Genomic DNA, 13,406 nt, shown 5'->3' with positions numbered 1-13,406 from the left:
CTGGTAGCCTCCGCCCGGCCCCGCCCGCTTTCCCGGCGCAGTCGCCGGCCGCCGCCACCACCGCCGCGCGGGTTGCTGGCGAGCTCCACCGGCCCGCGTCACCACTCTGCGCGCTCCCTGCACCTCCCCAGCTGCTTCAGCCCAAGAAAGCAAAACCCAGGCGTCTCCGGGACCCGCGATCGCGCCGGCTCGGTGCTCCGAGGGCCGTGCTCGCTCTGCACTCGCCCCGCGCGGGCAACGGCTGAACCGGCACCGGGAGGGCGCGGGAGCTGCAGGGCCCCGGGGAGCTTCGAGCGGCTGCTGTGCGGCCTCGGCGGCGGCTCTTTCCCGCTCGCAATTGGGTCGCTGGCCCTGGTCCGTGAGCCGCGCGCAGTATGGGCAGATGCTGCTTCTACACGGCGGGGACACTGTCCCTGCTGTTTCTAGTGACCAGTGTCACACTGCTGGTGGCTCGAGTCTTCCAGAAAGCGGTGGACCAGACGATCGAGAAGGTAAGGCGGGCTAGGCGTGTGTGTGTGTGTGTGTGTGTGTGTGTGTGTGTGTGTGTTCGCGCACGCGTGTCTTTCCAAGCCATCCTCCCACTGTGACTCTGTGTGGGGAGAGTCTCACTGGCCCTGACCCTGCAGAACACAACCCTTGTTTGTCCCCTGTGTCCCGGCCTTGGCAGGGTAGGGAGGCTTGAGGTTACTGTTCCCTTTAAATAACCCGGAGGTCTACAGATCTTGACTTTAAGAAAGCCTTGTGTTCACGTTCTATCATTAGCGTTTCAACCCACCTCTCTACGCACCCAGTCTATGTTGAGTCTTGTTTTCCTCCCACTCCACGAAGAAACAGGAATGCATAAAAGCACCGCAGCAGAGGCAGGTTTTGTTGGCTGCCCGCCCTGCCTTTGAAGCGGAGTGGGGCTGAGGATGAGAAACGGGTAAGAGGTCTATTGTGTTCTTGATTTCCTGGGTAGGGTAGGGCCTGGCAGTTGACAAACAGGCCAGGCTTTTGGAGTTGGTGACATTTTATCCATCGCAGTCAGTGCTTAGCGGCTTTGTGTCTCGCAGACAGCCTTGTAGCCTTATCTCTGTTTCATCCTTGATTTCTCAGACGTTAGGAGAGATGCCGGGCGGGGGTGGGCTGGGGAAATGCTTTTAGCCACTTTAGAGGATCTGGACCTCTCTCGGAGTGGATGATTGGAGGCTGCTTGGCTGGTCATGTGGAAGACTTCTCTATCCTGGGACTACCCGCGTCATTTCTTTCTCCCACATCCACTAAGCACGGTGGAAAGAGGAACAGGAGAGAGTTACTAGGATCACTCTCCTTTAAAAATAAGTAGATAGGAACTAAGTCCCAGGAGTAGCCTTTCTCATTAGCATCGTACCTGTGCACACGCCCTTCTCATCTGTATTGCTGTCACCCAGGTCGAAAAGCTTAGACCCGGTCTGCTGGGAACCAGAATACTCCAGGTTAAGATTAGCTGCCTTATTCTAAATGGCAGTAGATAAAAATCCCTAAACAGAGATTTCCAGCAGTAACCAGTCACTTGGAATCTGGCAATTAAAAACTTTTTTTTTTTTAAGTATCAAGACAAAGTTTCCTTCCAGTCTGAATGAAATGGACGGCATTGCCAAGAGAAGACCAGGCCTACTGTGTAAGCTTCTCAAAGACTGTTGTTTCCCCGAGCCTGTGTGTTCAAGGACAGAAACAAACCCTTTCTCTATGCCCCACATCCAAATTCATGGCTAGTATTAGACTCTTGCTTTGGTGGCTTGAGCTAAAGGATACAACAGTCAGGATATTTTCTTTTTATTTTTTTTTGGGGGGGGGAGCAGTTCTGGTAGGATACTGGTTCTCCAGCACCTCAGCAGGGACCACTCCGATTCTTTGGAACTCAGTTTCTTCCCAGAGGGGTAGGTGGGAGGCAGCATCACAGGTCCTGAGTTTTTGTCAGCCACAAGTGGTTTTCTTCCTGGGAAGCGACCTGACCGATAACTTACAGTACAGGAGATTTAGAGACCTGCAGGACCAGCTGCGGAGTGGCGCACCACGTGGTGTGACAGGAAGGAAACGGGTTCGTTTCGGCAGATGGATGGGGATGTCTTATGTCAGCTCGAGGTTACCAGTGTGCCCTTGCCCTGGTAACCTGGAGGTCGCACCAAATGGAGGATCAAAGGAAGGACTCCGCAGATGAGATGCGCGGGGCATGGATGTTGGTGCCACCTGCACCGCTTGAGTAACCAGGAGCTACTGTTGAATCTTTCTGGCAGTTTTTCCTTTTGAGATAGCTTCTTGCTATGCAGCCCAGGCTGGTCCTTGGGCACACAGCTTTTGTCTTGTCTCAGACTCCCAGGTTCTGGGATCACAAGCATGCATCACCACACCTGACTCCACGTTCGTTTTTTTCCTTTTGAAGGGAGGGTGGGTCTCATGTAGCCCAGGCTGACCTCATTCTATAGTGCTGAGAATGAACTTGAACTCCTGATCCTCCTGCCTTCCTGTTCTGAGTGCTGGGGTGACAGGTGCTGGGGTGACCTGGTTTATGCAATGCTATGATCAAACCAGGGTTTCTTGCACGTTAGACAAACATTCTTCCATCTAGCTTCCGCTGTAATATTTTCTATTCATGTTTCCTTGTCTGTAGGCACTGATAATAATGACCAAGATATTTAGAAAGATTATAAGAATTTCCAAGAAAAAAGTACGCCCCCCCCCATAGTCGGCGTTTAATGAAATGATAGCGATTGTGTTCGAGATTAGGAAACAGACACCTGGTATTCAGATTCTATATGTGGCTCTCCAGCTTTAACATTGGGCAAGTTGCTTATTCTCTAAACCATCCTGGGCACTCAATTGTATCCCCATGAAGCTCATGTAGTATAAACTCTGGGTCCTTTGCTTCTACAGGTTCTTCCGAGGCCCTGTGTTTATTTATTTATTTATTTTTATTTTTTTTTAAATTTATTTATTTATTATGTATACAATATTCTGTCTGTGTGTATGTCTACAGTCCAGAGGAGGGCACCAGATCTCATTACAGATGGTTGTGAGCCACCATGTGGTTGCTGGGAATTGAACTCAGAACCGTTGGAAGAGCAGACAATGTTCTTAACCGCTGAGCCATCTCTCCAGCCCCCCTGTGTTTATTTTTGTGTCCATTTTTTTTCTTCTTCCTAGGAAGGACCCTTTGAATTGCAGAAGCTTCAGGCTCCATAGAACCTGGGTCTTGTAGGCTAAGCAAAGAGCACTTAGACATTGCTCAAGGCCTGGGTAATGGATATGCGGTAGCCATCATTATTTCCAGTAGTATTTCTATGGGGCGATTCATTCATGAGTTGACTTTATTGTAGTTATAATATAATCCACTGGGATTCTCCAATTCTTACTGTTTCCCTTTGAAGATATTCATGCCTCAACTTTTATAACATGAAAAAGAGGAATGGGGAAAAGGTCGAAATTCAAAAGTATCGGTTTGGCCAATTCTGGGAAGTTTAGTGAGATATTTCTTACACACATTGATCTCAAAGATGTGGAGATGCCTTAGTAAAATAAGTGCTTGCCGCGGAAGCACAGAGACCTGAATTTAGATCCCTTGCACCCACATAAAAGGCTGGATGGGGTAGCATGCATCTGTAACCCCCGCACTATGAAGGCGGAGAGACAGAAGGATCTCTGGGACTTCCGGCCAGCAAGTCTGGGCAGTCGGTGAGTTCTAGATTCAGTGAGAGACCCTGTCTCAAGCAAGCAAGCAAACAAACAAATAAACTCAGTTGAAGAAGACAGTCAGCATTGACCTCTGTCATTCACATGCATGTGGACATATGTGCACACGTAGTCACACATATAGCCACATACACCCATATAGACACACAAAAACAAAAAGAAAGAAAATAATTTATCTTGAATGATCATTGTCCTTTAGTTCTAGGTTGACATAGCAGAATGAAGTGAGACTTTTATTTTGACTGGTAAATAGCGTGGTTGGAGTGGTATTGGAACTAAATATCCCAGTTGGCCGCTGCTGGGCATGAGCAAAATTCTGACACAAGTGTTGGTTGGAAGTAATCAATTTATCCAAAGCCAGCCTTGAAGAATTAGTAGGACCACCTTCTCAGTGGTCCATTTCGGGGCTTTCCTGGGAGATGGAGGGGATGGAAGGGACAGTGAGTCCTAGAAAGTAGGCCTGTGTTTTATCTGGAACTTCATGATAGATCTTGGCATGTGTGTGTATATGTGTGTGTGTGTGTGTGTATGGGTATGTGTGTGTATATATGTGTTTGTGTGTATGTGTGTATGGGTATGTGTGTGTCTGTGTGTATGTGTGTGTATTGTGTGTATGGGTATGTGTGTGTATGGGTGTATGTGTGTGTATTGTGTGTATGGGTATGTGTGTATGGGTGTGTGTGTGGGTGTATGTGTGTATATTGTGTGTATGGGTAGTGTGTATATGGGTATGTGTGTGTATGGGTGTATGTGTGTATGTCTGTGTGTGTGTGTGTGTGTGTGTGTGAGAGAGAGAGAGAGAGAGAGAGAGAGAGAGAGAGAGAGAGAGAGAGAGAGAGAGACAGGGTCTCACTATATAGCCCTGGATGGCCTGTGTCTTAGGGTTTGTATTGTTGTGAAGAGACACCATGACCATAACAACTCTTATCAAGGAAAACATTTAATCGGGGCTGGCCTACAGTTTCAGAGGTTTACTCCATTATTGTCATGGCGGGACATGGCAGCATGCAGGCAGACATGGTGCTGGAGAGTTCTACATCTTGATTCCCTGGCAGCAGGGAGAGACAGCCCCCCTGGGTGTGTGTGACTTGAGCACATCTGAGACCTCGGAGCCCACTTCCACAGTGACACACTTCTGCCGACAAGGCCACACCTCCTGATAGTGCCACTCCCTATGGCCAAGCACTCAAACACGTGAGTCTCTGGGGGCCACACCACCTCAGCACACCAGTAAGCAGGGTTTCTCTGGGCTCTCTGCCTCAGTTTCTGCTCCAGGCTCCTGTCTTGAGTTCTGTTCCGAACTTCCCTCAGTGACGGACTGTGATACTGTGATGTGGAATATAAACCAAACAAATCCATTCCTTTTGGACAGTGTCCTGTCACAGCAAGAGAGAAGTGACTAGAACAACAGAGTCCTTCAACCAAAGGATTGCAGAGGCCTGGAACAGTCAGGGCGATTGCAGAGGAGCTGCTTGGCCCCACTAACGTCTGCCTTATCCTGGGAAACCCTGTAGTCACTGGTTCTCATTGGCAGGACAGGGGCCCAAAGCACCTTGGTCCTCTTCAGCTTCCCCCCTCTCCCCACTTCTTGGGATGCTAAGACATCAACAAAACCAGTGCTCCGAGATGTGGGTCTCTGCCTCTGCTTCCATCAGTTGCTGTATGAAGATTCTATGGTGACATTTAAGATAGTCATCAGTCTGACTATAGGGCAAGGCCAGCTTAGGCACCCTCTTCAATTTTGCTTAGGGTCTTAGCTGGGGTCATCCTTGTGGATTCCTGAAAATTTCTCTAGTGCCTGGTTTCTTGCTAGCCCCATAATGGCTCCCTCTATCAAAGTATCTCTTTCCTTGCTCTCATCTCTGTCCTCCCCCCATCTCGACTATCCCATTTCCTCAAGTTCTCCTCCCCCTCTCCTTTTCCCTTCCTCCTCCCCTCCTCCTCCCCTCCTCCTCCCCTTCCATTCTCCTTCTCCCCATCCCCTGACCCCATGTTCCCAATTTTGTCAGAAGATCTTGTCTATTTCCCCTTCCCAGGGGAATCTATATATGTTTCTCTTAGGGTTCACCTTGTTACTTAGCTTCCCTAGGATTGTGAACTATAGGTTCATTATCCTTTGCTTTACAGCTAGTATAAAGACTTTTTCTTGCATATTGACCTCACTCCCCGAGTTACCTGCATTCAGAGAACATGGAGCTGGGGCTATGGCTTGGTGGTAGAATGCCTGATTGGCTCAGTAAAGATCCTAGATTCAGTCCCCGAGACCAAGAAGGAGGAGGGGTGGTTCACGACTCAGTGCTAAGGGTTACAAATACAACAGAAAATAAGGCAGAGCCGCTGTCCAAAGTTGAGAAGACTGAGACTCTCAGTCTAAGGTTTTTGTTTTGTTTCTGTTTTAAAGAGAAACAAAACAAACCTTTGAGATCACTTTTTATTTGTTATTTTCCTTTGGGAAGCTAAGTGGCTTATCTAAAGCTCAGGGGAGAGGTAGAGGTGCCAGCTTGGACTCCTGACGGCGACTGTTTCCCCACCCTAAGGATGACTGCATTCCATTTTCCTGAAATTGCCCGGCCTGGTTTGTGTGGACTTACTGCTCTGGTGTAAAGATTAACAACCTCTTCCTCTAAAACTCTGTGGATTGGGTAAGGACTGCTATGGCCACCTCTCGCTTGACCCTGCTCTACACTGTTTTCCCATAATTCTACTGTCTGCTGCATCTTGGCATGCGGGGAGGACTACACTCTTTAAGAAGCAAAAGGACTTTTTTTTTTTTCATCCTGTAAAGCTACAAAGGGTTAGAAACGGGCCTGCGAGGCCCCTGAGAGTGTGATAGAAACTGGAAGGTCAGCAGGAATCCGGCCTCCTTTGCTTACTCATTCTGCCCTGGCCGCTTACTGACCTGGGGCTTCCCCCACCTCGGTGTGGCTTTCCAGCTGATGTACCTCCCAGGGGCATGCTCACCTCTCAGTTTCTTTTTTGCAAGTTCATAATAGTGATGGAACTGGCTATGTACCCGAGGAGGGCTCAGAGCTATAAACAGGCAGTGATTTTGACTGCAAGGTAGCGTTCTCTTCTCTCCCTCACACCATCTTGCCATAGCACACTCAGGATGCTTCCTTCAGTCTCCTCAATCTGTGCTGGCTACCAGGAAAACAGCAGTTATCAGTGTTGTTCTTACACTCTAGGGGATACAGTGTCTCTTCCGGAGATGTAGAGGAAGCCAGACCTTGCCCAGATCTGCTGAGTCAGGCTCATTAGAAACAGTACCAGGTTAAGGAAACGTGGAGAGCAAAGGCTTTTTAGCTCATCTTCGTTCCTGGAGATGGGATTTCTGGCTGAGGACATTACTACTAATACTGCCATTATCTGGAACATTTGCGGGAAAAGAAGCAAGTGTAGGGAGGTTCTTAGCTGTGGGAGTCGCTTTGTTTGACAATTCATTCTGTCAGAGGCCATCTGGCCGGCCAGATACTTTCTTGCTTCACGAAGAAGAGTCAGCAGGTGGGAATAAGCTCATTAATGAAAACATGGGATGTCGGCCAAGCGAGGAGACACTTATGACCCATATCATCAAATGTATTACACACACACACACACACACACACACACACTCACAGTGCTAAGAAAGGGGCTTTTTTAATCAAAGCTAGTAACCAGTCAGAGGCCATCAAAGGAAAACAAACACTGACCTTGGTTCTAACTCTCTCTTACTCTCTTATTTTTTGACCTCCCTGTGTAGTTGAGGACCTCAAACTCCCCCCCCCCCCCAGCATCCTGCTTCCTTATCTCGAGTGCTGGCCACGCCCAGCAGTTTGCTTTCTCTTTTCAAAAGTGCTTTCGGTGTGCACTTTTGTTGCTTGTTTAGCAGGAGCTGATGGGATGGGAACCGTTTGGGAGGCAGAGTGCCATAAGCTGTAGTGGAATACAATAAGCAAGCTCCACACATAAACAGTAAACAAGGTCCCTGCCCTTATAAAATTGCTTCCAATTCAAACTTCTGGCCTCTTTACACTCTTAAAATTACTAAAGACTCCAGAGAACTTTTGTACTTTTGTTTCTGTGGTTCATATGTACTGATTCTTATAACAGTAGAATTAAAAGCAAAGACGGTGAGATGGCTCAGTGGATAAGGTGCTTGCTATGCAGAGTGACCAGAGTTCGAATCCCCAGAACTCATAAAAGGTAGGCATGGTAGTGTACCTCTGTAATCCCAATGCCCCTACAGCGAGATGAGTGGTAGGGACCTGAGAGCATGGAGACTCGAAAGCCAGATCGTCTGACACACGCAGCATTGCCAACAAACAACCAAAGACCCAGTCTCAAAGTAAGTAGAAGGCAAGGACCAACACTAAGATTGTCCTCTGGCCACACACATACTATGGCATAAGTTACCCATACCCATGCGTGTGTGCGCACGTGCATGCACACACAATCTATATAAAAGATTTGAGAAACTCTAAAAATGCAAGAATACAGCAGCAATTGTACCTCCTCCACCAAAGCAAGGATGTCTTCGTGGGTCAGGTATCTCTGGAAAACTCTGCTTCATACTCACAAAGCCAGGGAGGGGAGGGGAGGAGATGACATATAGCTACTGTTACTAAAAATTACTTTTGACATGCAGAGTGTCTGAGAGGGTCTCAGGGACATCTAGGGGTCCACAGGCCGTGTTCATCCAGTTTCAATGAAATTAATAGCTTTTTTAGGGATGTTTAAAAATATATAATACATTAATAGTATTTATATATTATTAATATAGTAATTATGTTATGCATGTTATAATAACAACATATATATAACATATATCTTTGCTGTTATTATAACATGTATAATATAATTATAACAATTATCCATGTCTATGATTATATTTCTGCATGACCTATTTGGTTACTATTTCTCAAAAGAAGAAAGAGCCAAACAAACAAACAAAAGCCCAGGTTTGGGGCCATTAATGATTCTGGTTCTGGGAATCTCTTGTCTTTCATTGTGTCCTGCTAAAACTGGCTAAGAACACTGGTCTCTCCATACGTAACTCACAAAGCCCTTCTCTGACATCAGACCCACAGGGATCTCAGTCTGTAGCACCCAATTTAGTATTCGAAGCTAGCAGGAAAGTTTTTTGAAAATAAGGGTCCTGACATATCTAGTTTTGTATCATTTCCTATTGCCAAATTCACTGAGTTGTATAGAACAAGATGGTCAGGGGCTGGGGTGTAGCTCAGCGGTAGGGGGCATTTGTGAGGCCCTGGATTTAATCCCTAGCACCACAGAAAGAAGGAAGAAGAGAAGGAAAAGAAAAGGGGAGGGAGGGAAAAGAAGACTTGAAGGAATGGAGAAGATGCTTAATAAGGCTCTTGGATGGATGGAAGGTTAGATAAAAATTCTGTCTTTGGAAGGATGTAGTTTGCTTGTTATTGTGTGACTTTACATTTGATCCCACTATGTAGGACAATGGTCACATGTTTACCCCTGAATGGTTTATCCCTTTAAAATCTGGAAATTTGGGCCGAAGAGGTGGCTCAAGAGGGTAGAGGTGTTTGTTGTTCAAGTGTGATGACCTGAATTTCACCCCAGAACAATGGAAAGGTGAGAGGCGAGAGCCAACACCACAAAGTTGCCCTTTGACCTCCACGTGCACATCCTAACATGTGCCCCCTGCCTCGTCATACACACACACACACACAGTAAACAAACAAATAAAGGAAAACTTGGAAACTTTATCTAGTGATTCGGGTTTCTGTCTTCTTCCGGCACATGCCAGAGCTCTGCAGTGCGATCCTCACCAAGCCCCGCGTGGTGGCAGACCAAAGACCAACCCGCTATCTTAGCCCACTGCTTCTTACACCACTATAGACCAGCGACCAACCCGCTATCTTAGCCCACTGTTTCTTACGCCACTATAGACCAGCAGCCAACCCCGCTCTCTTAGCCCACTGTTTCTTACACCACTGTAGACCAGCAGCCAACCCTGCTCTCTTAGCCCACTGTTTCTTACACCACTATAGACTGGTGGCTTCTGAACAATAGAAATCTATTTCTCACAGCTCTGAGGGTTGGGAGAGTCAACACATGACAGATTTAGTGCCTGGTAAAGAATCACATGGATGCAAGGGCTTATTTGGGGGTTGTAATTTGAGGGTGCAGTCTCTCCGGACAGGGAGAGCGAGGTATCAAGAACCGTTCTGAGCTGCAGCCCAGGAAGGGAGTCTAGTCTCCGGCGGAGCAGGAAGAGAAGAGAGCGAGCAGAGGAAATAGCCGCTTTTTTAAAGGGAGAGAGACCACGCCCCAATGGGCTGGTATCACAGCAGCTATTGGTTGGAGGGGCGGAAGGACCTCCCGCAACAGAGTGTGATGACTGGTCATGCTGCAACGACAATCACGAAGTCAAGAGAGATGGACAGACGGACTCTACCACAAGTCTCGCACTCTGCTTTTTATCTGACCTGGAACTCCAGCCTTTAGGATGCTGCCACGCCCCAATGGGCTGGTATCACAGCAGCTATTGGTTGGAGGGGCGGAAGGACCTCCCGCAACAGAGTGTGATGACTGGTCATGCTGCAACGACAATCACGAAGTCAAGAGAGATGGACAGACGGACTCTACCACAAGTCTCGCACTCTGCTTTTTATCTGACCTGGAACTCCAGCCTTTAGGATGCTGCCACCCACGTTCAATGTGGGCCTCCCCTTCTTATTTCAACTTCTCTCTGGACCTGACCTCTCAGACACTCCCAACAGTGCATTTCCTACAGGACTTAAGTCCAGTCGAGTTGATAATGACGATTAATCACCACAAGCCTTGATCTATTCATGAGGGCTCAGCCCTTGGGACAGTGACAGTTGCTTCAAGGCCTCACCTCTGATGCTGTCACCTTGGGGCTGAGGATCTCAACACAGAGATTTTGAAGAGACAAAGGATTTGGCTCACGACACCTGCTATTCCCACACTTCTCTTGGCGCCCAATGTCCCGCAAATGTCCCTTATCATCAGGCTTGCTCTCTTGTCTTTCTTAGAGAGACCTCTCTCTGCACCTCATCCTCCCTACCAAAGACAAAACAACTGGAAGATAGCTTTTGGAGACTTACATGGGCAAAGGCTTGTTTCTGTGTGGAAGTGAGTACTGTTTCCCGTTTGACAGCTGCAGACACAGCCTGCTTCTCTCTCTACCCTCCCCCACTGACCGTTCTGCACTGAGTTTTATACTTTTCCAGAGACCATGAATCATCAGTAATGTCATCCGCCACCACAAGTCCTGGTTTTTAAGATGCATTTTTTTTTAAATTGACAATTCAAATTATATTTATGGTATACAATGATGTTGATTTTTAATATATAATTATATATAAATGGTAAGTATACAGCATATTGGGTAAATAAAGCTATTTATCACGTATGTCACCTATAGACTAATCTGTGGGAAACCGACTAGAACCGTTTAAAAGCCGATTCAGCTGCTTTCAGGTAGAGCACACCTACAGTGTGTTGGCGTTAACTACAGTCCCTCTGTTGGACAATAGGTCTCTTGAACTTACTCTTCTTATCTGATTGAAATTTGTGTTTTGACATTCCTCCTCTACCCACCACCCTGAAAGCCCCATTGAAAGGGACACTGCACGCCTGATAATTACCGGGAGTGGGAGAGAGAAATAAATAAGCAAGCGAGGATCACATCACACGGCTCCTACATGAGATGCAATCATAACCAAACAGGTTTGAAAGAATGAGGTAGGCTGCACGGGTTATAGGCAGAGAGCATGCGCATTGTTTCCGGGGCTGTGTTTCTTGTTCAGTTCCAGCGGAAAATTGTCTTTCTCCGGCGCTCTCTGGCTCACTGCCCACCCTCCCTACACACATATATCTCTCCAGCTTTGACAGTGAGGTACAGTGGATACCATAGTCAGAATACTCACGCCTCTTCCAGATTTCTGTGTTGAAACCCTCACTTACTCCTTTGTTTCCTTCTGGCTGCTACCCTTACTGTTCTCCACCCTGGCTACGTTGTTGATCACCCTGGACCCTCAGGGAACACTGCAGTGAGTGTTTCCTAGCAGGAGTTTGCTTCAATGTAGCTAGCCTACCATAAGGACCCGGGTGTCATTTAGAGACAGGGCCACAGTTGCCAGTGAGCAAGGATTTGAAACGGAGCTGTCAGCTTCCATTAGCTGAAATTGTGACAGTTACCGTCTCACCAGAATGAGTCAAATGATTATGCAAAAATGGTGACCGTGGAACGTGTTTCCAATTCAAAGTCAGGAATCGAGGGGAAAACATTAACGGCAGGATTTTTATCTCATGGTGCCAAAGAGACTAGGTGCAAGTAGTGAAAATTATTTAAATTACAGGTGTGTGTCTTAGATTTGTTTAACTTAAGGGAGCAATCTTTCAAAACAAAACCGACCGATGTTTTGGTATTTGGTGAGTTTTACTGATCTGGAATCCGAGAAAAGCCACACACACACTCTTCAGCCTTCAGGTTCTCAGAGTTGGCTGCCTTAAATGTGGGTGAACGGCAGTATGGATGCTTGAGTTGTGTTTATTTATTAAGGAGCCTTCTATTGACTTTGCAGAGTTGCTCTTAGTGCTCTTGAGCCCTGATGGTTTCCTTAAAAGTATTTCTGATTCCTGTCAAATCTGACGCAATTCCCCAAGTGCTTATTTTTATCCTTTGGAAGTGGCTTGCCCTGGGACAGCTGGTTCAACAACTCTCCTGCCATTTCTTTCCCAAAGGTCACTGCAAGACTGCCTCACTGTGCTAGGTAGAGAAGCTAGTCAGCTACATCTGACCTACGTACGTCAGTCGTGGCTGGTCAGGACTCTTTGCCCCCAAGTTCAGGACAGGTCACCGTGCTTCTCCCTCTGACCAGCTTTCCAGCTTTCGGTGGACTCCAAGTTATACTGTTTGCCAAGTCTGCTGACTTCATTGGCAACTTCGTAAAACAAAACAAAAAAAGTATACTTTTCTTGTAATTTAAGATGTTACTTCTTACTGTTAAAACTTCAAACATCTTTAGGCTGGTATTGGAGGGATATGGTCCATGATGATACTTCTGAAAGTTTCTGAAGTGACTTCATAAAAACCTTGGTCAAATAATTCCAAAGGTGGCAGCTGATTTGAAGAAATTAATAGGATTGGGGAAGTGGCTTCATGGGTAAAGACACTTGCCTTGCAAGCCTGCCTGAGTTTGTTTCTGGAAGCCGTAGAACGGTGACTAGGGAGAAAAGTGACTTCACAAAGTTGTCTTCTGACCTTCATGTGCTTCCAGTAACACACGCAGCCTCCCTCCCAACCATGCACAAACACACACAGTAATACTTAATTAAAAACTAATTCTTCAGTATATGCTCTACTATGTTCATAGCAGCATTGTTTGTAATAGCCAGAACCTGGAAACAACCTAGATGCCCTTCAATGGAAGAATGGATGAAGAAAGTATGGAATATATACATATTAGAGTACTACTCAGCAGTAAAAAGCAGTGACTTCTTGAATTTTGCATACAAATGGATGGAAATAGAAAACACCATCCTGAGTGAGGTAAGCCAGACCCAAAAAGAGGAACATGGGATGTACTCACTCATAATTGGTGTCTAGCCATAAATAAAGGACATTGAGCCTATAATTAGAGATCCTAGAGAAGCTAAATAAAAAGGAGAACCCAAAGAAAAACATATAGGCATCCTCCTGAATATTAACCTTC

At 46.7% G+C, this 13,406-nt stretch overlaps 1 protein-coding gene across 1 annotated transcript in view; it reads left to right on the top strand.

The window, feature by feature from the left end:
• Positions 1-342: 342 nt before the first annotated feature.
• The window catches only part of Scarb2 (scavenger receptor class B member 2), a 56,453-nt gene continuing 43,389 nt past the window's right edge, over positions 343-13,406 (top strand). The window contains exon 1 of the mRNA XM_050149900.1: positions 343-491. Within this exon, the coding sequence (XP_050005857.1) occupies positions 375-491 (117 nt within the window). The 5' untranslated portion in view covers positions 343-374. The remainder of the gene's footprint in view (positions 492-13,406) is intronic.

This window comes from Alexandromys fortis, unplaced genomic scaffold (genome assembly GCF_014885135.2).
Source record: "Alexandromys fortis isolate MF-2015 unplaced genomic scaffold, M_Fortis_MF-2015_v1.1 scaffold_0, whole genome shotgun sequence".
Classification (NCBI taxonomy): domain Eukaryota; kingdom Metazoa; phylum Chordata; class Mammalia; order Rodentia; family Cricetidae; genus Alexandromys; species Alexandromys fortis.
Note: the sequence above shows the minus strand (reverse complement) of the source record. Positions and strands in the feature narration are given on the sequence as shown.